The 27,744-nt window shown below is 37.6% G+C and overlaps 1 protein-coding gene and 1 pseudogene across 4 annotated transcripts in view; both read right to left on the bottom strand.

The window, feature by feature from the left end:
* LOC121453479 (trafficking protein particle complex subunit 8-like) overlaps positions 1-27,744 on the bottom strand; it is a 95,149-nt gene that overhangs the window by 32,250 nt on the left and 35,155 nt on the right. For 2 of the 4 annotated variants that reach the window (XM_041660289.1, XM_041660291.1), the window contains 13 exons: positions 26,345-26,498; positions 24,499-24,592; positions 22,544-22,797; positions 21,607-21,722; positions 19,939-20,089; positions 18,225-18,325; positions 15,239-15,344; positions 9,089-9,220; positions 7,297-7,521; positions 5,501-5,609; positions 2,638-2,832; positions 1,997-2,127; positions 933-1,007 (listed from right to left, as the gene is read on the bottom strand). In XM_041660289.1, coding sequence (XP_041516223.1) covers positions 933-1,007; positions 1,997-2,127; positions 2,638-2,832; positions 5,501-5,609; positions 7,297-7,521; positions 9,089-9,220; positions 15,239-15,344; positions 18,225-18,325; positions 19,939-20,089; positions 21,607-21,722; positions 22,544-22,797; positions 24,499-24,592; positions 26,345-26,498 — 1,843 coding nt within the window. The remainder of the gene's footprint in view (positions 1-932; positions 1,008-1,996; positions 2,128-2,637; positions 2,833-5,500; positions 5,610-7,296; positions 7,522-9,088; positions 9,221-15,238; positions 15,345-18,224; positions 18,326-19,938; positions 20,090-21,606; positions 21,723-22,543; positions 22,798-24,498; positions 24,593-26,344; positions 26,499-27,744) is intronic. The other 2 variants (XM_041660290.1, XM_041660292.1) reach the window with 1 other exon arrangement.
* LOC121453752 lies at positions 7-155 on the bottom strand (annotated as a pseudogene).

Below are 27,744 nucleotides of genomic sequence, written 5' to 3'. Positions count from 1 at the left end.
TTACTTCAGGGAAAAGCATGTATACAGTCCACCACCTCTTACAAAGTATGGAGTGGAATTTCCCCCAATTGGGGAAATCCCAAGTGCAATGAAAGAGGCTTGCCCCTGGGAAATCATTTTCTTTGTCGTGGTGATCTCCCCTGCTGTTTAAGTATGAAAAACATCATCCTTAAAGAAGATCTGTAAATTCAGTAATTGTTTTAGGCTTTTGTTTGGTTTTGTTATTGAGATAGGGTCTCACTATGTAGCTCTGGCTAGTCTGGAACTTGCTATGTAGACCACAATGACCTTAAACTCAAAGAGATCTACCTGTCTCTGCTTTCTGAGTGATGGGAATAAAGTCATACACCACCATGTCAGACAAAAAAAACAAATCAAAAATTATGTCCTGATTCTCAAAAAATACAATTTCTTTTGTAATATTGGCTTTGCACACATTAAAAACATCCCAGCCCTAAAAAACACTTTTCATTTAAAACAAAAACCACAAACCGACTCTGGGCTGGGTGTGGTGGCATACACTTTAATCCCTACACTTGAGGGAGAGAAAGAGGCAGGCAATTTCTGTGAGTTCAAGGGAGTGAGTTCCAGGCCAGTCAGGGCTACACTCTGAGCTCCAGGACAGCCAAGGCTACACAGTGAGACCCTGTCTCAATAAATAACCAAATAAATATGCACACCTAAGTGCCTGTACATTTGCCATACTAATCCTAAGAAGCAGTAAAATGTTGTACCTGGCTTCTCTGGAAACTTAAAGACAAACTTTTCTACTGATTTCTTTGGAGCAATTCCAGTTCTCTAATATTTCAAAATTTAGACTTAAAAAAGGTAAAATATGTAACATTTAATGGAATTGGGCTGATCTTTTACATTCTGTTTTCAGTTTACAAGCTTAGAAAGGCAAAAGACAGAAAAATAATTAAAACAATTACCACTTTAGATTCTTCACTGTTAATTAGGAATTCTGAAATAACTTCAGTTCCAATCATTTCAGGTTCACCTGCAACCTAAAGAACAAATTATAGTTTTTTTAAAAAATATACATACAAATGAACAAAATAACAAATCATTAACATCTCACTGGCCAAATTTACAAAGAGTAACATTAACTGAAGCTAGTGCCTCTGGGTTAAGCTCTGTGAAATGTGTTTTCCACCCCCACTTTTTGTTCAGCCTGACTCAACTAAAGTGATCTATGCAAAGATGCAGGCATCAAGAGGACAAGACCCCAAGAGAAGTTCAGCTGCTCACAGTTAACAAAGGCCAAAATAATTACTTAAAAGCTTTGCATAAAAATACCATAGGATATGTGGGTGTGGCTTACTTAACACACAAATGGTCATAGGTTTTATCCAAAATTCTACCACAGTTTAAATTTAAAAATTCACCATAGAATTACTGTGATAGTGAACATGGAGACCTTTGAACCAACTAGTAAATGACCGCAGTCTATGGTTCATCCATAACAGTTAACATAAAGAAGAGGTATTCAACATATTAACACTAGAAAACACATACCAAGCAACATAAATAAGCAAAGCAACATGAACAGTAGAAGGAAATGTAAAACATGAAAAAAAACATAAAAATTAAAAATCATTGTAAAGATAAACAACAAAATGTTAATGTAGTTACTTCTAAATAAAAGGAAGATAGTTTTAGGATCCTATTTTTCTATATTCTTGCATTTCAAGAGTAAGCAAATGGTTTTTTGTTTTTTCCTCCCCCCCCCCCCCTTTTTTTTTTGGTATTTTCAAACAGGGTTTCTCTGTAGCTTTGGAGCCTGTCCTGGACCTAGCTCTTGCAGACCAGGCTAGCCTCGAACTCACGGAGATCTGTCTGCCTCTGCTTCCTGAGTGCTGGGATTAAAGTCGTGAGCCACCACCACTCAACTACATGTGGTTTTTATACACAAGTGGAGAAAAGAGTAAGACAGCAGCAGAATGTTGGGCTGTAGCTGAGACATGCACATCACAGACGCCTGTTAGTAACTTACTCGTTCTCTGACTCTTTCAATGTCTTTCCCATTGACATCTTTAGGCTGAAACTTCCACAGCAACGACAAATCAGATAGCAAAAGTGGAACTTTTAAAGGGTTTCTAAAAGCCACTTCCACTGTAATTGGCTCTACAAAAGAAAAGTATACATTTAATAACTTTGTAAACCTGACACTGTCTCTCGACAGACCTTCATTGTTTTTTTCCTAGACTGTCTTTGTCACCATATTCAATCAGTTCGGAAATGACTTGGAAGTCCCTAATGTCACTCTCTTGGTACTCCAGCACCACATACATGGACAATATAGCCTCACCACTTGCTTACAAATGCTTAGTACATACTAAGTGATCTTTGTGCCCATGGAGTCCAGTAATGTGGCAGATCATAAACTATCGGGAATTTGCTCCAAACAGAACAAAAAGTCATGAATATACATTTAAATATTGGGCTGGAGAATGGTTAAGATCACTTGCCGGTCTTGCATAAAACCTACAAGGCAGCTCATCTCTAACTCCAATTCCAGGAGATTCATCCTCCTCTTCTACCTTCCAGGAACACTAGGCACACATAAGGTGTGTATACACACATGCATGCAAAACATTCATACACATAAAACATTTTTAAATTCAATTACACCACCTTCTACAACTGCAAGTGGAAATCTGGAGTTATCAGAGTAACTGTTCAAACAATACTGTGTGGGGTAGAAACTGGATGGAATTATCCCTTTATTAGCCACAGCCACAACATGCTCCTCAAGTTCTCGCCACTGCTGGGATGATTCAGCGTCATATTCTTGATCAAGACTGATATGAGTAGCTGCTTGTTTTTCACCTTTAATAAGAAAAAAAGGATAAGAAAGCAAATTTCACATTTAGACAAATGATGAGCATGTGCCTCATATAAAACACTTTAAATAAGAACTAGAGGTATCCAAATAATTATACACACAACATATACATGTACTCTTGCCCAATTTCTAATTCTCTGATATACAAATATTTACTCAGTAGTCCTGACCTAACAATAACTGATCTAATACTGATATATTTTTCTTCCTGGCTTTGAAATATTATTTTCCCTAAACTCCACAATTTTTACATAAAATATTTCAACATATAGAAAAATAAATCAAACATTGGTTATAGATGAAAATTTTGTTTTTGATTAGTGGCTCATCTAACTCAGGCAAGCCTTGAACAAGCTATGTAACTTAAAGAAGACGTGAAACATCTTCCTGCCTCCACTTCCCAAGTGCTGAGATTAAAGGTATGGACTTTTTCAAGACAAGGTTTCTCTGTGTAGCACTGGCGGTCCTGGAGCTCAATCAGTAAACTACCTCTGCCTCCAGAGAGCTAGAATTAGCATGTGCTACCACTGCATAACTTTTTGTTTTTTAATCTGAATATTTTTATTTTATGTTTATGGGTGCTTTGCCTGCTTGTTCGTCTGTGTACCACTTATGTGTCTGGCACGTGGAGGTAAGAAGGTTTTAGAACCCCAAGAACTGGAATTACATAAGGTTGTAAACTGCCAGGTGGGTTCTGGGACTTGAACTCGGGTCCTCTGGAAGAGAAATCAGTGCTCTTAACTACTGAGCTATTTTTGCAGTCCCATTGCTTGTATCTTAACAATTTTTATTACATTTATTTACTTACTTACATGGGGAATGTATACTTGGCACAAATGTGAAGGTCAGAGGACAACTTTTAGGCACCAGTTCTCCCCTCCCACCATATGGCTCTCCGGGACTGAACTCAGGGCGGCAGGCACTGAAGCAAGTACCATTACCACTTGAGCCATCAAGTCAAAGTCATACCTTAAAAAATTTTTGATGGAGAAAGGTCATTGGTTAATTAATAAAGAAACTGCTTGGCCTCATTGGTTAGAACATAGGTGGGTGGAGTAAACAGAACAGAATGCTGGGAGGAAGTAAGGTAAGACGCCAAGCCACTCGTAGCCAGGGCAGACGCAATGAAGCAAGCCGCCAGGTCAGACATGCTGAATCTTTCCCGGTAAGACTGGTGCACACACATTAATAGAAACGGGTAATCAAGATGTAAGAATTAGCCAGTAAGAAGCTAGAGCTAATGGGCCAGGCAGTGTTTAAATGAATACAATTTGTGTGTTGTTATTTTGGGGCATAAGCTAGCCAGGCGGCCGGGAGCCGGACTGTGGGAAAGAGGCCTGCAGCTCCTACAACAAATTTTAAGTCAATTTTCATCTCATGAGTTGACTTTATTTTATTGTTTACAAAAAGAACATCACAACCAAAGTCAATGCCCTTTCTGCACTCCTTCCAATCCTAACATCCCCATTACCTCTGCTGGCATCACTTTCAGACATGTTTGCATATTTTTCTTATAAACTTTCAGAAGTATACACATAAACAATGTATGGAATTGGTTTCTGTATTTCAAATTCAAGCTACAAATGATTTTTTCCCACTCAACATTATGTTCCATTATCTGAAGTTAAACATGTAGAAGTAGTTCATTCAGACCCTGCAGCATATATTCTTATGTAAATATATCAAAATACTTTTGCTACAAAAGTTGATTTAAAAAAAACCCACCAAATTAGATTTGAAGGAGAAATACAAATAGTGAATGCTGTTTCAGGCTTCAAACCCGAGGAAAAGATCCTATGTATATTTAAAAGGGGTGGTGGTGTAGCTTAGTTAGAGGGTATTTGCCTGGCACAGTCAAAGCCCTAAATTTGGTCCCCAGAACAATATAAAATTAAGCATGGTGACACTGTAATCCCAGTACTTGGGAGGAGGCAAAGGATAGGCTCAAGGACATCTTAAGGTACAAAGTAAGTCTGAGGCTAGCCTGGACTCCAGGAACCCTGTCTCAAAAACATTAAAACAAAAAACAAAACAAAAAAAACAAGCAGAGAAGCAAACCATGTTCTCTGCGTCTATGTGTGTTTTCATAATAACAAAGTTAAAGAACCTAAACTGTGGTGGTGCACAGCTATAACCTGCACCTAAGAAACAGAGGCAGAAGGCTTACTCCAAGTTCAAGACCAGACTGGTTCCAGCTAGCTTGGGAACCTTTTATCAGGACAGAAAGAAAAAAAAGAATCAATTAAAAACTAAGTTATATATACATGTTTATCACAATATGGTTTTATATAAGCAAAAAACTAAAATCAGTAGCTACATCAAGGGAATAAATGCTGTAATTAAAGGTGCTTTATATGCACCAAATTGAGTATTTATAGTATTAAAATGCTTGCCAAGGTGGTACAGTGATAAGCACTTCTTGAGTGAGAAAAGCTTCTGTAAGGAATCCAGACTGTTTGGTCTTTATTATTTTTAGTTTTTGGACTGGAAAGAAAAGCAATAATGTAGTGATTATAATTTAATGACTGGACAATAGATGAAGCAGCATAAAGCTATTTTCAAATATCCAACTGCGTATCAATTTCTAAGTGGCAACAGAACATGTCAAAGAAATAATCATTAAGTAATTAGACCAAGTGAGAGTTTACTAACCGTCTGCTGGTCGTCTGTCATGGCCAAAGAAAACCCGTGTTGCTGAACTGTTAATGTATGGTAAGGGAAGCTGTGGTAAAGGGCCATCTGGTGACAGCTGATTTACATTCTGGGAGAAACACAACACAAGGAAAAAAATAGTTTTTAAGAAAACTACATTTTTTCATGTTTCCTAATTTTTAATGCACAGGTATGAAAATGTTATGCAAGAAAATTTAGACATACGAATACTAGTTTATATGCTACATCAGAGTCATAAAAGATTATAATTGAAAACTTCAGACATTATTTACTCGACTTCTAGAGAACCTTCCTAGCCAGAACCGATGGCACGGACCTATAACTAACTCCAGGTAATCGGAAGCCTCGGCCTCAGAACAAATATAAAGCTAGCCTGAGCAACTCAGATCAAAAACTAAAAGGCCGTGAAGATAGCTGAGTGGTAGAGTGCTCACCCAGCAGGCACAGGGCCCTGGTTTTAATTCGCAGTATTAAGTTTTAAAATAGAATCTTCCTGAAGAGTCCTCAACTAGTTAAGCTTTTTGTTTAGTTGCATGTTAAACTTTCAAATGGCACTTTAGTGTAACCCTTGCTTCTTGTTGAGTCATTATAGCATCCCATCTGCCCAATTTTTAACTGGTCAAATTAATGACTCTAAAAGAGCAGTTACTTTCTGTGAGGAAGATAAAAAAAATCCTAAATTTCCCATCCAACAGTGATCTGTGGTTTCTATCCACCTAGATTACAGTACAACACTTGCTACAAATCCACACCTCAACTTTTATCAGGAAAACAAAGGAGCACATGCATCTAAGGATAGTAGGAGGATCCATTATTTTGTTAAATCCATTAATTTGTTTATTTTGTTGCAATCCTTTAAAAACACGATAAAATAGGCCTAGCACATGGCCACAATCCAGCACTGGGGAAGTAAAGAAGCTGGAGGATCAAGAGTTCAAATCCATTCTCAGATACCCAGAGAATTCTAGACCAGCCTGGGCTATGATACCCTGGATCAAAAAAAAAAAAACACCAAACCAGACCAAACCAAAACCAAAAAAGTGATCCAGAAATCTTAAAGCATTTCTTGTAAAGATTTCAAAAACAGTTATAAATTAAAGCCATGTGTGGATGGTGTGCACCTGTAATACAGTGCTCGTAAAGCTAAGGTAGGAGGGTGAAGAGTCTGAGGCCAGCCTGGCTAAAGAGTGAGACCTATCTCAAAAGAAGGAGGTGGGAGGGTGCTGAAGAGATAGATAGCTCAGCAGCAAAGAGCACTGACTCCTCTTCCAGAGGACCGGAGTTTGATTCCCAGCACCAACATGGTGACTCACAACTATCTAAGTCTCCTGTCCCAGGGAATTCAACACTTCTTATGGCCTCTGTAGGCATCAGGAACAGATATAAAGGACAGACATGCAGGCAAAACAACCAAACACATCAGGTAGGTAGGTAGGTAGGTAGATAGATAAAAGTTAAATTAAAAAAAATTTAAAAAAAGAGGCTTCAAGGAGAAGGAAAGGGGGACTATCTTAATTACAAACATTTTTTTTAAAAGAAAAGCCACAAAACCATATTTACTGGAATATTAAAATTCTTTTTTTAAAAAACTATGTAAGGGCCATACAGTACAGAGCTATAACCAAGAAACCTTTCATGATTTTTTTATGACACCTAATTACATACTCTGCAATAAAACCATTTAATTATACTCTAGGGACTAGTGGTAAACAGGCTTTTTCCTGAAAATAATAATTTAAGAAGTTTTAATGTTTATTCCTAAAAGAAGCACTTACCTTGTAAACATAAAGATATTCTCTGAGAAAGGCCCCTTGCTGAGCAGCAGACTGTTTGCTCTCATTGATTAAAATGTGCCTGAAAGCAGACACAGCATTGTCCAGCTGCCTCAGAGTATAGGACTGGCGCCCAATGGTAAAGTTGATGTGATCCTCTGCCAGAGACCAGCCTTTTCCTTTGTAAACTTGCATGGCTTGACAATAGCAGCGCAAAGCGTGCTTTTTCTGTAAGAAAATAAATGAAACGTATTATATTTTAAATTTGTCTTGAACTGGAGAAAATAGACATAAACAGGCACAGACAAGTATAAACAGGTAGCTGCCTTTTACCCACTACAGAGAATATGATAAAGAAAATGAAGCTAACAATTAAGATGATCTCACAATTACACAATTCTATGTGGAAACACAGGTTTCCTCAGCCATCCACAGTGTGAGTGTGCATATGTTTTTGTATATTCTTACACCCCTTATTTCTCTGAGATTAACTTCTGAGGAAAATGTTCACTGCTCAATTTTGCTTTATTTATTTCAAATTCTTTCTGTAAACAAGTAATATATAATAGTCATCAGTGTCAACCTGATTGGATCTAAAATCACCATGGAAACACACCTTTGGGAGTATCTGTGAGGTTGTTTCCAGGAAGCTTTAACTGGGGAGGGAAGACCCACCCCGAATATAAGGGTACCATCCCACAAGGTTTGGGTCCTATACTGAATAAAAAAAAGACAGAGGGCCAGTGAGATTGCCTGGTCAAGGAATAGAGACACTTGCATGCCGGCCTAATGGTCTGAGTTCAACCCCCAAACTCCACAAAGTGACAGGAGAAGACAGACTTCAAAGAAGTGTACTATGACCTCCAAAGGCATATAATACCATGTGAGCACACACACACACATACACAAACACACACTAATAAATGAAAAATTAAAAACCAAAACTGAGGCACAGAAAAATAACCAAAATCAGGCTGTTTAAAACATCAAGATTTAAGCCTGCATCTGTCTAAATCCAAATCTCACATCTTTACCAAAAAAAAAAAATATTTAAAAGCAGACTTTATTTTAATTTTAGGATTGAATATAAAAGGCTGGCAAGTGGGGGAAGGCAAGAGTCATCAGAAGGTAAGGATTTGCCACCAAGCCTGAAAATTAGAATTTGAACCCAGAGGGCTCACACTGTAGAAGGATGAGAACTAAGCCTACCCAGTTGTATGACTCCACACATGGGTATACACACACACACAAAAAAAAAAAAAAAATAAAGAAAGAAAGAAAGAAACATACAAAAATATGACAAGAATCTCAGCACTTAGGAGGCACAGACAGGGAGAACTCTGAGAATGAGGCCCACACATGGGTATACACACAAAAAAAAATAAAGAAATAAACATACAAAAATATGACAAGAATCTCAGTACTTAGGACGCCGAGACAGGCAGAACTCTGAGTATGAGGTCAGCCAGGGCTACACTGTATGAGCCTGTCTCAAAAACAACAAAACTGACCAGAATACACTTTATAAATAAATGAAAAAGAATGAAAAAATAACCTTTTAAAAAAGATTGGTTTTTACTTTTAATTATGTATGCACATACAGGTTTGTGGTCACAGATGAGGGCAGGCACTCTGGTATTCCACAAAAAAAGTATCAGATCCTCTGCAGCTGGAGTTACAGGCAGCTGTAAATTATTCAGCATGGGTGCTGGGATCCCAACTCAGGTCATCTGAAAAAGCAGCAAAAGCTGCATCTTTCCAGCTGCAACAACCTCTTAAAAGGAAATATGCTCACCTGCCCTGCTTTACTAAACCGATGGCCTGCCAGGATCATGTGAAAAGCATATTTTCTAACCATGGGGCTCTTCATGTTTATGAAGCAATGTGCAGCCTGCTCCAAAAGAAGTGCACTTCGGAGATCAGAATCCTGTGAATGTGCAAACGGAAGGATAGTTAGTGTCACAAAGGAGCTGCTCAGAAAGCTTCTGTCTCCTGGTATACAACACAGTCAGCGTAGCCTGGAGAAGAAGAGGGCAGAGATAAAAGCGTCAGCCAATTTCAATTCTTTCTCTAAATAGCACATATTTTGTTTAAAAAGACTTCTAATAAGGTTGTTCCTTTCAATAAATCTAAATGGCCAATTAGGATGTATAGTGTATAATAAATTTCTAAATAACTTCAATTCCTTCTGAGCAGTAAAACTGAGACCTGAATACAGGTATTCTAATTAAAGATCAACTAAAAAACATAAAACACAGAAAAATAGTTCTATAAACCTAGTTTGCCCTAGCTATTACCTGGTGACTAATAGCATATTTAATGTGCACCCCTTCCCAAAGAATATAGATTAGATTATGTGTAGATTATTATGTAAGCTAATTTATGACTTTATACTCTTAAAGAACATTTATTTAAAGGATTCTCAATTTTTACTGTAATATTAAAGAACCAATGCCTGCTTTTCATTAAAAAGTTCAGAAAGCTAGCCCCGCAGCAAGGAGTTTTTCATAGGCTCTTTGTAAATCAGGAAAATGCAAGTAGCTCCCATTTGCCTGACCCTGACTGCCCAGTAGCTGGAACAACTCATGCTCACTGCATCCCCTCTTGGTAAACAACACTTCGGGGTTTAGGGAGAAAATGATGAAGGTTGCTGATTAAGAATCAACTTTTCCTTCAACACTTTCTCTAGGTCCTCAGCCTCAAGCTGAACTTACCAGGCCCTTCCATGTGTTCTGCTGCCATTATTTTCCCCAGGGAAAGTTGAAAACAGAAAACATTGACTTTTAAATACAATTGTTTCAACAAATTAGTTACATCAAACAGACCACTATCATAAACTGTCTTTGCAGCAGTCTTTTCAGAGAAGCAGCAGATCTGAGTAGACCACGCACAACACACACAGCAGACAGCAGCTATCATTACTTTAAGCTAAAACAAAATGTTCAAATATCTGCTCTAAGAATTCATATTCAAAAGCTGGTGGAAAGAAATAACAGGAGTATATAATTAACAAATGGTTCTAGGAAGAATGCAAGTCAATTAATTATATAATCTTAGGAGATTACATTTTTAGGTTTTCAGGACAAGCTTTTGTAAAAAAAATTATTAAAATACAAATATGGGTATGTGTGTGTGACTGTGTGTGGCTATGTGCACAAGTGCCAGCAATGGAGGCAGAGGCATCATTTGCCCAACATTGGAGCTGGAAACCAAACTCAGGTTGCTTTTAACCCCAGAGCCATACTTCCATTCTCCCATATAAATGTATTTCTTTATTTTAACTAACTGTACAAAAAAAGAAGCAAACATCGTGCTGTTTGCTCAGTTTCTCTTTCCATATATGAGGGCTTATGTGCCTAACATACATGTATAAAAAACATACATTTTTATAAACAAGTGGTAGTTCTTTTATTTCTTTTAAATAAGCACTATATTCCAATATGTAAAAACATCATTAACTTATAGTCACCAATTAATCATACATTGTTTTTTCTTTGCTACTACCAAAAAAGACACTCAGTAAGAATAATTTCCATGTGTGCACGTGTACATGTATAGGTGCATGTGCATGTACTGCTGGGAACTGAACCAGGTCAAGTGTTCTACCATTGATCTAAGTTCCTGCTCTTCTTGAGACAAGAAGTGACTAAGTAACTTATGGCTGATCTAGGACTCTGGACAGTCCCAGCTGGTCTTAAACCCACAGTCATCCTGCATCTTGTCTCTTGAGTGCTACCACACTCAGTCATAAAAATAATTATTAAATTACTAAATAATCAATAATTATTTAAATACTTTTATTACACAAATTTCTGGAAGTAGAAATAAGACATTAATCAAAATTATGCATGTATTTCAAATTCTAATCACTGCAGACAAATTGCTGCCAAAAACATATTACAAATAAATGTTATCAATGGAGGTTAAGAATTCAGGTTTATGGAGCCAGAGAGATGGCTCAACAGTTAAGAGTGTGTACTGCTCTTACAGAGAACCCTCAGTACAATTCCTAGTACCCATGTCAGGAAGTTCACAACCAACTCTAACTGTAACTCAAGCTCCAGGGGAATCCAGCAATTCTGGACTGTGATGTACACATACATACATTCATACATTCTCTCCTCTCTCTCTCTCTCTCTCTCTCTCTCTCTCTCTCTCTCTGTCCCCCCTCCCTTTTTCTCTCTCATTTACCTGCAAAACTTGTATAGGTACCAATCCTAGATATCTTACATAAAGGATGCTCTCTAGAAATCTGTAATAGTTTTTGATGACTCAATGTACAGTCCAGTTAAGGACCCACATAATTAAACTCAGCATTCTCAAATTTAACACCACAGGACTGAGAAATTCAAGAAAGATCTTAAGTCCATATCACGAGTTAATTAAGCTAAAATAAAATTAGACTACTGGCTTCAAACATACTAAGATTTTCAAATCTTTATTATCAAGTTATTACAAAGAAGGGCTCAATCAGATTGGTTTATCAGTTTATAAGAAAAAAAAAGCCACCAACAAATGACAACCAGAGTTTATTCCCCAGAATACATTTAAAGGTGGAAAGAATAACTCTACTAACTTGTCCTCTGACCTCCTTATGAATGTCATGATATGTGTACTAAACATATACACACACGCAAAAACAGCAGAATAAAAAATACAATTAAAAATCAAGTTATTTTTAACAAACATATATGGGAGGGGCTGGAAATATAGTTCAGTGGGACATCATTTATGAGACTCTGAGTTCAATGCCATAGACAGGAGGAAAGGTGGCTGGGAGGCAAGGAGGCGGGAGGGCTGGGTCCCTCGGTGGAGGGGTGGGTTGACTGTTGTTGGGCCTTCCCAGCGGTGGAGCCTAGCTGGCAGTGGGCCTGTGTTGGGGAACCATGAGAAGGTGGTTGCTGGGCTAGGCCATGTCGGTGCAGCAGGAGGGCTGGGGGTTTGGGGACTGGGTTGGTGGAGAGCAGCTTTTTCTGTGGAGGCTGCTGGCACCCAGGACCACACCTAGGATGGGTGGGCGGGAGAACACTATGCCTATTCGGAGTTCCTAGCTGCCTCTTGCCTGCCTACTGGGGGACCTTGAACATTCCAACCAGTGCTTGGAAAGGTCAAAGAATCCCTGCACATTTCTAGGAAATTCTTTCAGGACTCATGTGCCAGCATTCCAGGACGAAATAATTCTCTTAGTAAAGGTAGCCAGCAAAAAAAAAAAAAAAAAAAAAAAAAGGCGCGGGGAGTGGGGGGAGAAGAGCGAGAAGAAAAGCCCAACAGATCACTGCAAATTCATAATTCTGGGAAAACATTACTAGAACCTGCTCCTACCCATGCCCTAAAGCAATAAATGACAAATCGACTAGATTTGAGAAAGTAACGCTAAAAACAAATAACAAGATTAAATATAATCAGAAGAATGTGCTCTAAAGAAATTTTTCATATATATGGGTAGAAAGGCAAACATATTTAAACAAGGTTAAAAAAACAAAACAACAAAATTCTATAGTAACTCCTGGATCATAAATTCTTTGTATACTCTTTGATACACTCTAGGATGTATCACTTTGTACACTCTAGGTTGAAAAACAGCATAGTATTCAAAGTCAAAATCAGATTAGCTATTAAAATAAAAGTCTGAACACAGAGGCTAGATTCAACACTAAAAACAGCTTATGCCCTGACATAATGTGGTGGTTTAAATAAGAACAGCCACCATAGGCGCATATATTTGGATGCTTAAGTCACCAGGGAGTGGCACTATTCGAGAAGGATTAGAGAGGTTAGGAGGTTCAATACTGTTGGAAGTTTGGGCTCACCTGAGGACCAGAATTTCTCTCTCTCTCTACCTAAGGATAAAGTTGTAGCTCTCAGCTATTGATTCAGACCTTGCCTGAATGCTGCCATGCTCCCTGTTATGATACTGGACCAACTAAACCTATAAAAACTCTAAGCAAGCCCCCAGTTAAATGCTTTCCTTTATAAGTGTGGCTTTGGTCAGTGTCTCTTTACAGCAATACATCAATAACTTAAGACATACCAGTTCATGCTTATTGGTCAATGTATCACATATATCAATTACTAAACACTAAAAAGATCACACACAACAGTAAGATGTCTCAGAGAAATCTCTTTAAAGGCATTTATTCAGCTTGACAAGCATTTTTTGCATCACATATACCAATTTCTAAACACTTTAAATTCACATGTGACACTAATATCTTAGAAAAATATTTTTAAGGCATTCATTCAGTTTAACAAACATATCTAGATTGTCATGTGCAAACCTCAGTATTAGATACTAAGGATAAAAATGCAAAAGATGGGCTGGCAAGATCAGTAGTTAAAGGCATAGAAGAGGACTGCTTTTGCAGAGTTTGATTCTCAGCACCCACATTAGGCAGCTGAGCTGCCTGTACCAGTTCCAGAGGATCTGAAACCTTCTGGCCTCTGAAGGCACTACACTTTCATGAACACACACACACACTTAAAAAGAAAATTAAATCTTTAAAAAAAAAGTAAAATCTAAGAGGATGTGGTTTCATGCCTCTTTGTAATCTTGACACTCAGAAGGTGGAGGCAAGAGGAATGAAGTTCAAAGATAGCGCGGACTGTAGAATGACACAGTTCAGATCAGCCTGTAATACAAACCCTAAATGGCTCAAAAAAAGAAAAAAAAAAGGTAGAAGGCTAACCTCAAGATTAAACACAACTTCTATATGATGCCAAGTTTTACAGTAGTGTATGAGAGAGTAGAAAGGAAACATTTAGAGCAAGGTGGAGAACAAGAAAGGCCCACCTGAAGCAAACTATGTGAAGCACAGGCAGAGACAAAGCAGGAAGAGCAGTGATGTAAAAGGCAGTAGAGGTCAAGTGAAGCGGCTCAGCAGGCACAGGCAAGTGTCACAGCCTGGCCACCTAAGCTGGACCCATCAAACTGACATAAAGGAGAGGAGAGACCTGACTCCACAAACAACTCTGAGCTCCGCCTCTGTGCCACCACACATACATACACAGTAGCAGTGATCAGAAATTAAAATGAAACTAGTAGGCATATTGGGGGACCTTTGTGATATGAATAAAAGAATGTTTCAGAGAATAAGAATTCCATGAAGCCCACTAACAATAGCCAGTCATCCTGTGACAGATGGATGAAGACAATCACCTCAAATACTGCAAGCCCCTCTTCCTGAGCAAGGAGAGACTGATGCCGACAGCATGTCACAAAAGTACTGGGCAAAAGGTTTTAAATTTATTTTTATCATTTAAATTGATATATTATTTAAGATGCCTTGGATGTATCCAAAGAGTGGGTTAGTATGGCCAGTCATCTTTTAGATTTATCTACTTTGGATGCATTTTTAAAGCTTAATGGTTTTCTTTAAATGGTCATATCAGTAAAAACAGATTAAACATTACATAGTGATTTTGTTAGTACCAGTTTTATGTAAGATTGAATCATATTCATGTCTTAGTGGTACATAGCACAGAACTTACATCAAACAAGATGTCACATGCATGGCTGTGGTTAGTTAATAATGAAAGGTAGACAGACTACAGAAACAAAATTAATTCAATTAGGGCTACAAAATGATTCAGTAATTAAGAGCACTGGTTGCTCTTGCAAAGAACCAATGTTCAGTTTCCAGTACCCACATAGAGACTCATAACCATTAGTTAACTCCAGTTCCAGGGGATCTGACACGTTCTTCTGATTCTGCGAGCACCAGGCACACATATGAACAACATACATACATGTATACAAAATATTCATAAACATAAAGTAAATTTAAAAACATAACTTTCAATAAATAAGTTCAAATTATAAAAGATAGACTAGCTGAGTATGGTATTCATAACTGGAATCCCAGTACTCAGAAGGCTGAGGCAGGGCAATTGCTAGGAATTTTACCTCTTTACACACTAAGAAAGTCAAACACTACAAGTCCAGTACCTCGCTTGTCAACCGTATTAGAAGGGCTGCAGCCTCTGAGTATTTGCTTTGACTTTTTAAAATTTCGGCACTAAGCAACACACATCTTTCAGCCAACACCATATTCCTAAACAAAAACAGACAAGGAGAATAATCAGCATCACAGTAATTCTTCAGCACATCCAAGTTACCATGCATTCAAGGAGTCCACTAGCTGATTTTGAGCAAGAAGTCTGTCCTGGACTTGCTTGCAGAGCTTCATAGCTAAGCCTGTCCCTGTCTCCTTTTTCTAGCCCCTTTGGATACATGTCAAAGTCCTAGCATGTTACATTCTCACTTTTTCTAAGAACCCATCTTATGCCCACCCAGCCCCACACCCACACAGCTGCTTGTCAATCTCCACAAGTGAATTTGCCTGCTCTCTTGGACCGTAACTCAAAAGGCAAGGCTATTTCTTCCTCGTCTCCTTCCAGTAGTCTGTCTCCCCTGCTGTTACTGTTATCAAATTCTAATAAAATGATCAAGATTTAAAAAAAAAGTCTGTCCTCATGATCTCTATTCCCTTTAGACGTGCTGGGTTAAACAGGGGGCCTGGCAAATGACATGCTAGAGCTCCAGCAAACACTTTCTCATCACACAATTCTAAAGTAAGAACACATGCAAGCCTGAACACAGCAGTGCACACCTACAATCCTAGCACTTAGGAGGCTGAGACAGGAGAATGATGATGAATTCAAGACTATCTGTGCTACATTATAAGATATTGTCTCCAAAAAGAGGATAACTGTAACTACAGATGTGCATTTTCCTTTTGGTGGAAATGATCCACAGCACTAACTGGTAAGGCTATTGTACAGTAGTATCAGTATTCTTCTGATCCTGCATACCGTACAGTTCATATATAATCTGTACCAATCGTATAGATTATGCATGCAAAGCTATTGCCAAGTTCTCAGAACATGACAGTGAAAACAAATTATATGTAGTATTTTGTTTGTCAGTATCCTTTGTATTGTAGCAAAGGAAATGTTTTTTTAAAAACAACTGTAATAAAGTAATTTTTGTTCACAAGAAAGGGGGTGCAGTGAGATAACTCAGTGGGTAAAGTTGCTTGCAACAAAGTCTAATGACCTAAGTTTGATTTCAGTGGCTCACAAGTGGAGGAGAGAACAGACTCCCATCAAGTTGTCCTTGCCATAGCATGCCCATACCCACTGAGAGAAACATAAATAAAAATGTTGGGTGAGAGCACTATTACTCTCAAAACGTATTGTAGTCTAGACATGATATCACATGTCTTTAATCCCAGAATGTGAAAGGCAGAGGTAGGTGGATCTCTGTGAGGGGAAGACCAGCATGCTGAGTTCCAAGCTATGCTGGGCTACATAGTGAGACCCTGTCTTTTAAAAAGAAAAAGTAAGAGCAGGTCCCAAAGTTTACACATGTGATCCTAGCCACCCCAGAAGTGGAGACAGAGGATCACAAATTTAAGATCACCCTCAGCTACATAGCAAGTTCAAACCAGCCTGGAATACATAAGACCCATACCCCACAAAACAAACAAATGCTTTGCTGATTTATCATACTTTCCACAAATTACATTTTTAAGTAGGTATTCCTAAATACGTTAAGTCTGCCTTAATGAACACAAAAGATAAGCTTCCAATGTTCACAACTCACATAAGGCTCAGTTTTTAAATTCTATAAATTGCTAAATTTTTAAAGAAATTATTACATTTTTATTTGTGTTTTTTTTTTTATATTTATTTGTGTGGATGCACATGTGGGGCACAAGTGCACTTGTCATTACAGCACTCATGTGGAAGTCAGGACATGTTTCAGGAGTTAATTCTACTCTACTATGTGGGTCCAGGGGATCAACTCAAGTTGTCAAGCTTGACAGCAGCCATCTTTACTCACTGGTATCTTGCCAGCCCTGTGAATGCTGGTCCACAGTAAGCTCTGCTATTACTATTACCTCTACATGAATGATAGAGACTCAAAGTGATTTCTCTATCTCTGTCTTCCAATGCATCTATTCTACAAAAGAAACATCAGGCATGTAACTCAGTGGGTAAAGTTATGGGCTCAATCTAACATTATTTAAAAAAAAAAAAAAAAAAAGTCTGGTCAGGCGGAGGTGGTGCACTCCTTGAATCCCAGCATTCAGGAGACAGAGACAGGTGGATCTCTGTGAGTTTGAGGCCAGCCTGGTCTATAGAGCAAGTTCCAAGACAAGCTCCAAAGCTACACAAAGAAACCTTGTCTCAAAAAACAAAACAAAGCAAGTTTGATTAATGTACTAAAAATTTGCTTTTATAATGATGAATGTTTACTCAAATATGTAATAATTTTCATTTAGTACTACATAAACCTTAATTCTATTTAATGAAGAATAAATGACAGTTAAGGTTTCTAATATCAATTTATCTCCAACCTATCTATCCTCCAATGCTTTCCATATACACAAACTGACCTTTATCAGCAAAACTATAGAGAAAACTTACTCCTATAACTCATAATTCTAGAAATGTCCCCATGGCTACAAAACCTAGCCACCCTGCATGAAAGCCTACCTACCAAATAACCTAAGAACTTCCTTCTGAGGACTCTGGCCAGTCCAGTTGCCTTTTAAGAATTCTAATAGTACTCACTACTTCTCATTTTTCCCTAAGTCTATATTACTTGACTCTTCATGTTTTTGCCTAATTAACAAGGAAAGTTCAAATGGCTAATTTCTGCCTTAATAGTAGGTAAAATCAAAAATGTCCCACAATAAAAATTACCCTCAATGTAGCACAGAGTCTCAACGGTACATATATCAACTTATCATCCACAAATGCAAGGCAGCTAGAAGCTGAAACCAGAAGGTGATAAGCACTACTTTCCTTCAACTTGTCTCTGACTAAATTAACTTGAGAATCTAAAGCATGAAAAACAAAGAACTACTTATAAATACCAACTCTGTCCCAAAAATAGGCAAAATGTAAATACTATGGTCACCTACTTGCAGATATCCCTGTAGGTCTGAATTGCTGTGTCCATGTAATGGGCAGGGTATGGCCTAGGAGCTCCTGGCTGAAGAAAGGCCGACACTGCTGCCATTTCCTAAGGGAGGAAAAACAGTCGCATATTTAACACTCAGTAAACTTAAAACATCTCAGAGCATAAATGTATAAATTTCACAGTTTAATGCTGACTCATTTGTTTTGACTTAAAATTCTGGTCTTTGCAGGATGTGATGTTCCACATCTTTAATCTCAGCCCTTAGGAGGCAGAGGCAGGCTGATCTCTCTAAGTTTGAGGCTACCCTGGTCTATACAGTAAGTTCTAGGCTAAGCAGGCTAAACAGAGCCCTGTTTAAAAAACAGAAAACAAAAAAAACCCACAGAGTTATGTATAATTTAAAGGTGTATCTTGACATATCTGTAACAAAGGTGAATCCTGAAAAATTTGTTCTGAAGTAATTTTGTTGCCAAGATATTAGAATGTACTTATATAAACCAAAATGACTACGCCATTAGAAGGTGAGAATGTTTTAAGCAATAATTTTATAAAAACATCAACATATATTTGGTATGTTGTTACACGCATACATAAAACTGCACTCACTATGTGGCTGTACAATTTTCCTACTTTAATCTACATTTCAAACCTATTACATTTAAGCAAAGGTATCATCTATATGAGAAGCGAGTTTAGTGCTGGAAAATAAGGTATATTTATTATAACATTATACATTAATAGCTGAAAATACCTGTAGTTTATAAAAGCTATTGTAGAAGCAATAAACCTGAGAGGAACAGATTTGGAACAATTGTCCTGAAGTCTATTCAGCTGTGTAATCAAGCACAAACAAAACCAGGACCTGGTAACTTGGAAAGTGACCTAGAGAGCTTGTTGGACAATTTAGCACAGCTGGAGGACACAATCTGAATACCAAACACTTCTTCCTGGTGGGATTGAGAGGAAGAGGAGCTCCTAACAGGAGGGTGAAAGAGGAAGTAAAACCTGTCCCAGAACTGTACAAAGGGGAAGAAGGAAAGGAGCGGGGAAGTCACTACTGTGGAGAGAAAGTCCATATGCACAAAATGTTGACAACTTTCATTTTCTAAAACACATCAAAGACTTGGGAATATAGCTCAGCAAGTCACAGACCTCTCTCTAAGCCATGCAAGGTCCCGGGCTTGATACTCAACTGTGGAAGTCAGAGTTGGAACTTTCCTCTAGTTCCTTCAAGGTTATTGTGCTTCTACCTCAAACAAAAGTCTAAGAACCCAACTAAGTTCCAGTTCCCTTTATGGAGATAACTTTGAATTCCACCCAGGAAGTGGTTGGCCTACAGAATGTTTTGGTCTAGGGCATGAGTGAGACTAGGGTGATTTGTTTTGTTCTAGCAACAGAATGTTTAACTATGAAGGTAGCCCGTGACTTTCATGATCTGTTCATTTCCTTGTATCGTGTTAATGCAGTCTTTTATCTTACTCCTACTTTTTGGAGTCAGGGGTATTTTAAGCAGCTGGAAATTAAATACAGGCAAATTTTCAGTATTCATGGAGTTCCCTCCTGATACTATCCTATGTTTCTCGTTTTATTACTTTCATTCGCGTCTTCATAGTCTTTACTATTTTCTAAATCCCCACGCCTCTACCCTGGTGAGAGGTGTTTGTGTCAAGGCTGGTCCCCAACACAACACCACAAAATAAACAAACAGTACCAACCAAGGCTCCAGCTGCATAAAGCATCGCTTGATCATTGAGAAAATCCTTCTTTGCAGTGTGATAGCAACTGTAAGCCAAATCATAATGCTGCACCAAAAAGCACAAGTCAGCCATTTTTCTTATTTGAAGCTCAGGTGCTTCTGGTGGATACCTAGAACATAAGGAAATAATATATTATAAAGAATGGCCACACAGAAAATGTCTAGTAAACTGTTCAACTACCCAGAACATGAAAGAATTTGATCTGTTTTGCAAAAATCCTATCTTCAAGGATGATTCTCAAAACTATTTGGAGTCCAAATGTTAATTAATATGTTTAATTTATAGCCCTGGAAGCTTCTCAACTGCAGACAAGTATTTGCCCCAGGGACAAGTTATGAAATAAATAATATCAGGTGACTTCTTTATATACAACTCAGAAAAAAATCAAAATAGACTCGTGTCACTTTCCATTAAAGCAAGATTTTATAAGAAACAAAACTTGCTAAATATATTCCTTGTCTCAAAACAGTAGGCAGAGAAGCCCAGCATGGTAGTTCACAAACACATACATAGGAGCCTGAAGCAGAAAAGCTCCAAGCTGAAGGCCAAATGGGGCAAATCAGCAATACATTGCCTTTAAATATATATACCAAAGCACTTCAGACAAAAAAAAAAGAGCTAGTACTGAATACCAAATCTAAGTGCATCTTCTTACAAATAGAGAACAGATCCGAAATAAAATGACATTCTGAGTTATTTTAAGGTTTCTTTTTGCTTATCACCACGTTAGCCATGGTTTGTTGGCAGAATTACAGTACAACAGCCACGAATTCATTCCTGGTGCAGGTCAAATCCAATCTAAAAATAATTGGTTACCACCGTAATATACACGCCACTATTGGACCAGTGGGCATATGCAGCCTACCAGGTGGTTAAGGTGATGTCCAGAGTTCTCTGTTGAGGAAGTTCACTGAAGAATTTTTCCCCAGTAATCTATATATATCACCTTCTAGCATTATGAAAGCTAACCAACCACTAGGAAGAAACTGTTCTGGTCAGTTCCAGTTTACTTTCTCATTGTTCTGTAATCACAGCAATGGGGTCTTAGTTCTGGTGAGCAACTAAAAGCAATGGGGGGAGCCTGTAGTATTTTCGGCTGAAGAGTTTATTTTCCAATGTCCAATAAATCAGCCATGGTAGTAGTTCACACCTGTAATTCCAGTACTTAGGAAACTGAAATAGGATTATTACAAGTCCCTAGTCATCCTGAGCTTAGAGTCAGACTTCATCTCAAAAAAATAACTTGATTTAAAAGTGCTATTAGAGGGTCTGAAAAGATGGCTCAGTAGTTAAAAAGCACTGATTGCTCTTCCAGGGGACCTGGATTCAATTCCCAGCACACATATGGCAGTTCACAACTGTCTGTACCTCCAGTTCTAGGGAACCTGATACCCTCACACAGACACACATACAGGCAAAACACTAATGCATATAAAAATAAACATTTTTCTAAAAATGTACAATTAGTTATTTTTTAAATTAGAATTTAATTAGTGTCTTTCTTAGATATCATTAAGTTTTGACCAATATGAATATTAAGAAACTAAAGAGACAACCACTGTTTTGTAGTTAAACATAAGACAAAGTTAAATGCAGTAGAATGAAATATAGTGATATCTTACTCACAACAACCCAGATGTATTTTTCAGCTCATTAATGCTCTTTTCTGGAACTTTACTGCCACTAAACCATTTCTTAGTGGCAGAAAACAGAGATCGACTCAAACCTTTCCTTGATATTAGCTAGAAAAAAATATTTAAACATGTTGACAAATATAAAGGCTTAAAGTATTTTCTACAAACAAAAAATTGTTTTACTAGTAAGTAAACAATTATTTTAATAACACTAATTGAAAAACCGACTAGAGTTTGCAAAAATGGTTCAGCAGATATAAGCAATTGTTTTTCTTGAAGAGGACCCGACTTCAGCTCTCAGCACCAACACAGTGGCTGACAACCAACTGTAACTCCAGTTCTGGGAAATCCAACACCCCACCTCTGATCTCTTCAGGGACCAGGTACATACATGATGCATATACTATGTGCAGGCAAAGCACTCATATCCATAAAATAAAACTAAAAACAGTTGTTTTGTTTTTTAATGTCTAATATACAGGCTGTAAAACTGGCTTGGTAGTTAAGAGCACTTTGCTGCTCTTGCATAGAACACAAGCTCAGTTTCCTGCAACTATATGGTGGCTAAGGACTACCTGTTATACCAGTTCCAGGATATCCAATCCCTCTTATGTCCTCTGTGGTCAGCAAAGATGAAATGGTACATATACATACACGCAGGCAAAACATTCATGTACATAAAATTAAAACTGATAAGTCTTAAAAAATAATTTGTCCAAAAAATTGAAAAAATTCCAACTGAAAACAAATAAGGCTTCTCTAGTGTTAAAAAGAACTTCATCACTGACAATGACTTCAGGTAGCTTTTACAGCTTATTGTAAAACAAAAATCAAAACAAAACTTTAAACACAAAACAAAACTTTTAATAAAGTCTTAAACTCATTGACTTAATTTGAAGATTAATAACCTAAAAAAACTTAAGTCTTACCTGATCATTTAACTGCCGAATTGTTTTCTCTATATGTGGCAAAAGGCCACGGAATGTAAACTCTTGTATAAACTGTCGAATTCTATCATGATCAGTAAGTGTTAAACAAGCACCACGAATCACTCCAGTACTTGCTTTCTTGGTTTCACGCACTGAAGCAGACTTTGTATGATCTGAGCCATCGGTATTAGGAGGGTCACCGCATTGGTCTAATTGAAGTGGATGAACTCTGAAGCTATTTGGTAAACCATCTACTGAAAAACAAATCTCTCTTTTACTCTCAGAACGCAACACAAAATGTAACAAAACTACCATACTATTAAAGTAAAAAAAATGACAAAACTTCCCTCTGTGTGTATCTGAGATGAAACATCATTAACATTTTCCCATTTTATATTAAACACTTGAACTGGAGAGATAGTTCAGAGAAGGCTGCTTGACAACGGTTTGATTCCTAGAACCCACACATGAAAAGGACAAACTGACTTCCTACAGGTACTGAACTCCACACACACGACGTTGCGCCCACATGCAGAAACATACATGCATGCCCACATATGTAAATGTGTGCAATAAAAAAATTTTAATTAAGGCGCTTGAGTTAATAACTGTTGCCTGCATATTAAGTTTAAGAACCTAGGCAACTCAGTTTTAAAATACTACAGTGAATTACCTTATTTTTGGAGAGCAAGCAAGGTTTTATTGAGAAACAGAGCAATAGCTCCCAAAGCAGGGAGGGTTCTGCTTTAAAGAGCTGCGTTGTACTACAGCAGCTGCACATGGTGCACATGTCTATAAGCCCAGCAATTGGAAATTTGAGAGAAATGGATCTCAAGTTCAGAGGCAGGCAGTGAGTTTCAGGCCAGCCTGGACCAACGGTAAGACCAATAAAACAAACAAACAAAAAATTTAGAACCATTATTACCAAAACTACAATTTAAAATATAGGAATATAGTTCTAAAAATCATATGAATTTGTGAAATTATACTATATATTACATTTCCCTGGCTTTTTAAAAGAGAAAGCTAATAGCATTATTCCCTTTTTAATGTGATATTAATATTCTGATTGACCAGCCATGATCATTTTTTAAATTTTTATTTGTGTGTACATGAAGCTCATGGAGGCCAGCAGAGGGCGTTAGGTTCCCCGAGAGCTGGAGGTACAGGCAGCTGTGAGTGGTCTGGCTTGGGTACTGAGATCTAACTCAGGGTCCTCTGAAAGATCAATAACCACTGAACCATCATCTCTCTAGCCCTCATGAGCCACTATTCTTATAACATAAATTCAAATGTAAAGTATAAAAAACAGAATCCAAAGAACTGCATAAAATAAGAAGAAACATTAACTTCTGAGCCAGGTGTGCTGGCACATGTCTATCTCCTAGTACCTAGCAGGTAGAGAGAGAAAATTCTAAGTTCAAGGACAGCTTATACAGAAAGATACCTTAATTTCTCACTACTTTGGAAGACAGGACAAGAAAATCCCAATTTAAAGAATAGTCAATAACTTAGTCAAAACCTTGTCATAAAATTTGAAAAAGGAGGGGTAGCTTAGAGATGGTTTAGTAGTTAGCAGTATTTACTTCTCTTGCAGAGGACCTGAGTTAACTTCCCAGCACCCACATCAGGCAACTCACAACCACCTGTATGTAACTCAACTCTGAGTGGATCTCAGACCTCCTTTGGCACCAGCATTCAGATACATCCCCACACATAAACACACATACACATAATTTAAAATAAATCTTTTAAATTTTTTTCAAAGAAAAGGGGTTTGGGGATATGTCAGAGATAAAGTATGTAACTAGCATCTGCAAAGTCTTAAACCCAATCACCAGTACTGAAAGGGGTTGGTGCTGAAAGTGCCCATCCTTTATCTGTGAAGGTTAGAATGCTTTAATAATGAAAAACAGTTTCAGTCAAAAGGGAGCTTAGAGACAATATAACAAGACCTTTGATTTCGTTATCTAGTCCATCCAATGAGAGCAAGTTACTATCAGAATTCTTATTGGAGGTCATAGTACAAGGGCCATCTTCATATGATTCCTAGAAAAATAAAATACAAAAGCATTAGCAATATAATTAATCGTGTTTAAATATTACACTATTGCCTATGACTCTTCTGCTGAATATGGCTTCATGTACTTGCTGAAGGAATACTCTTCTGGCCTTCTAATTTCAGCATATCGTATTGTCACAATGATCCATAATGTTGCAGCTTAATTCCTTATCATATTCAATTAACTATGCTAATTCTTCTGCATTCAAATGATCTGTATCTCTTTTTTTGTTGTTTTTTTTTTGTTTGTTTGTTTTTTTGTTTTTTGTTTTTTTGGAGACAGGGTTTCTCTGTGGTTTTGGAGCCTGTCCTGGAACTAGCTCTGTAGACCAGGCTGGTCTCGAACTCACAGAGATCCGCCTGCCTCTGCCTCCCGAGTGCTGGGATTAAACGCCTGCACCACCACCACCCGGCAATCTGTATCTCAAATGTATCTCAATATTCATGCACACAGATATTTATATAGGCACATAAATATGTTCATGAATCCTAAAAAATAATAGCAAAATGTATCTCAATATTCATGCACACAGATATTTATATAGACATATAAATATGTACATGAATCCTAAAAAATAAGGCAAGAAAAAAAAAAGGACAACTTCAAAATCTGCCAGGTCATAGAAAAAAATGCTAGAGTGGATTCAGAATATTCTGAAGGGCTGTGAAAAATACCCAACACAGTATTCCATTCTAGAAAGGCACTGAATACTCAGGCCATCCTCGAACCCTAGACTACTTCATGAGACCAATGAAAATAGGTTATTATTATTCTGAGTGCCAGAACTTGATAGCAATAGATAAAGCCAGGTAGGAAACTCTGTGAACCTTCCCTCCAGACGACTTCAGAAAGTTGGTATTCTAGCCTGGAATAATATAACAGAGCATAGCTATACTTCGAGTATTAAGAATTGTCTAAATTCATCACTGACAGGGCTCCCCTAAACAGGCTATGTGGACAGCAATATAAAGAGCAACCACAGTTGGTCCTCAAGTTGCTCCTTACTTAAGGAGACATGCTTTCAAAAAGTGAAAACAAAAGTGGTAACCTTTAATGATTCTCAAACTCTGGCTTCCTAAGATTCTGAATTATATTCTCTCCAACACCTCTGTCTTCCACTAAAAGTTCTCAAACTAAAGAATCAGACTGGCATTTCCTTACAGAACCTTAGACAGCCCACTATGAACTGAACTTTTCAGTACTACCTTTATTTTGAGCATGGTCCTGAAAAAGAAAAAAAAAGCATAAAAAAAAAACAAAAAATAAAACTGTTTTACATTCAGTCAGGTGGTGTGGGTTCTTTTATATCTAAAGATTTCCCCACAACATAATCTGAAAGAAAGTCAGTATTACTCCATATATCAAAATGAGTAAAATGGGCTTGAGAAATGGCTCACTACTTAAGCGCACTTACTGAGGCAGGATGATTAAAATCAAGACAGACAGCTGGGCTACTTAACAAGTTCACAGCCTGTCTGTACAATACGTCAAAAAAAGAAAGAAAGAGAGAGAGAAAGCAAGCAAGCCAATCCTAGTGATTCATACCTTTAATCTTAGCACTCTATGGGCCGAGATTAGGTAGGTCTCTGGGAATTTTAAGGCCAGCCCGATCTATACAACAGGTTCCAGGCCAGTCAGTTATACATATTAAGACTCTGTTTCCACCCACCCCCAAAAAATAAAAGAAAAATGTACAAAAATACAACTTTTGTGGTTTCGATCAGTTTTTCAAATGTACCTGGTGTTGAATACTATTTTTCTGGAGATACTGACTCCAAGGATCTGGTATCTGTTCATCTGATGCTCGATTCGGTGCTCGAGAATTAATTTTAAGTAAATAGCAACCCTGAGTTCCATATTTCTGTTTCATTTCTTCATAAATTGACTCAGCTCTAAAGAAAGGAGAAAAAACTTGGTAATAACCTTAGACTTCAGACAGAATTTAGTAGACCTTAGACAATAGATGTTAATTTTTTATTTATTTCTCTTTATATTATTTTTATGCTTTCTGTAGGGAGGGAAATGACACATACAGCATTGCATATGTGGACATCAGAGGACAACTCGCAGAGGCTGGCGCTCTCTCTTTACTACATGGGTTCTATGGATTGAACTCAGGTCATCAGTCTTAGAATCAAGCACCTTTATCTACTGAGACATCTGGTAATACTGACAACAGAGCTTATTTTATTTAGATTTTTAAAAAATGTATGTAAGTCTGCATGGATTTGATGTGCACTATACCTGCATGCAAGAGCTCAAGTAGGCTAGAAGAGGGTATCAGATCCCCTGAGGCCAAACTACAGGCAGTCTCAAGCTGCCACGCAGGTGCAGGGACCTGGACCTGAGTCATCTGCAAGAGTGGCAAGTGCTCTCAACCATGAGCATCACTCCAGCCAAGAACAAACATTTCAAATAATCCAAGAATGCCCTCCAAAAAGGCAAAACAGAAAATTAGAGGTTATAAAAATTTAAACAAAAACTCATGATTCTAATCAAAACAGTAGTATCTGTTGTATGGGTAATTCTAATGGTCAAACTCATTTGGGGAAACTACAAAAAGCAAAACTAGCTTCTTTACAGCACAGCCCATCTCGGAGCCTTCCACATTAGCTACAGCAGAGACTGCCCATTTCCCGAGCCACTTCAAACATACAGTTAACAACTTTCTGTCAACTATGGAAACTCATCCTCAGAAAGTATAATTTGAGAGTATCTTTTAAAAACATTTATTAATAAATGAAAATTTTAAGACCAAAGAAATGTTTATAGGACAGGGAAGAAAAGGAAAGAACTATAGCAAAGCAGATGAAGCCCTCACTATACAGACCAACCTTCGTGCTTACAGAACTTAAAGAAGCTGAGCCTTGAGCTACTTCTCAGACTAAAAAATAAGAAAATAAACAAAAATTTAAATTTTGAAAAACATGTATGTCAGTCATCTTTAGCTACATACCAAGTTTGAGGCCAGCTTAAGCTACATGAAATATACTTTAAAAAAAGAAAAGAAAAAGGAAAGGAGGAAGGAAAACAAAGAAAGAAAATTACTAAACATGTGAGCTGTTGGTAGAGAAAATGAAATGTGACAACTTAAGAAAAAAATGGTGAACTAGACTTTACGCTCAATCTCACCTATCC

The sequence above is a fragment of the Microtus oregoni genome, unplaced genomic scaffold, assembly GCF_018167655.1.
Source record: "Microtus oregoni isolate MIOR12 unplaced genomic scaffold, Mior012 000011F_ref0000422, whole genome shotgun sequence".
NCBI classification, from domain to species: Eukaryota; Metazoa; Chordata; class Mammalia; order Rodentia; family Cricetidae; genus Microtus; species Microtus oregoni.
This window is presented reverse-complemented; position numbering and strand designations above follow the sequence as displayed.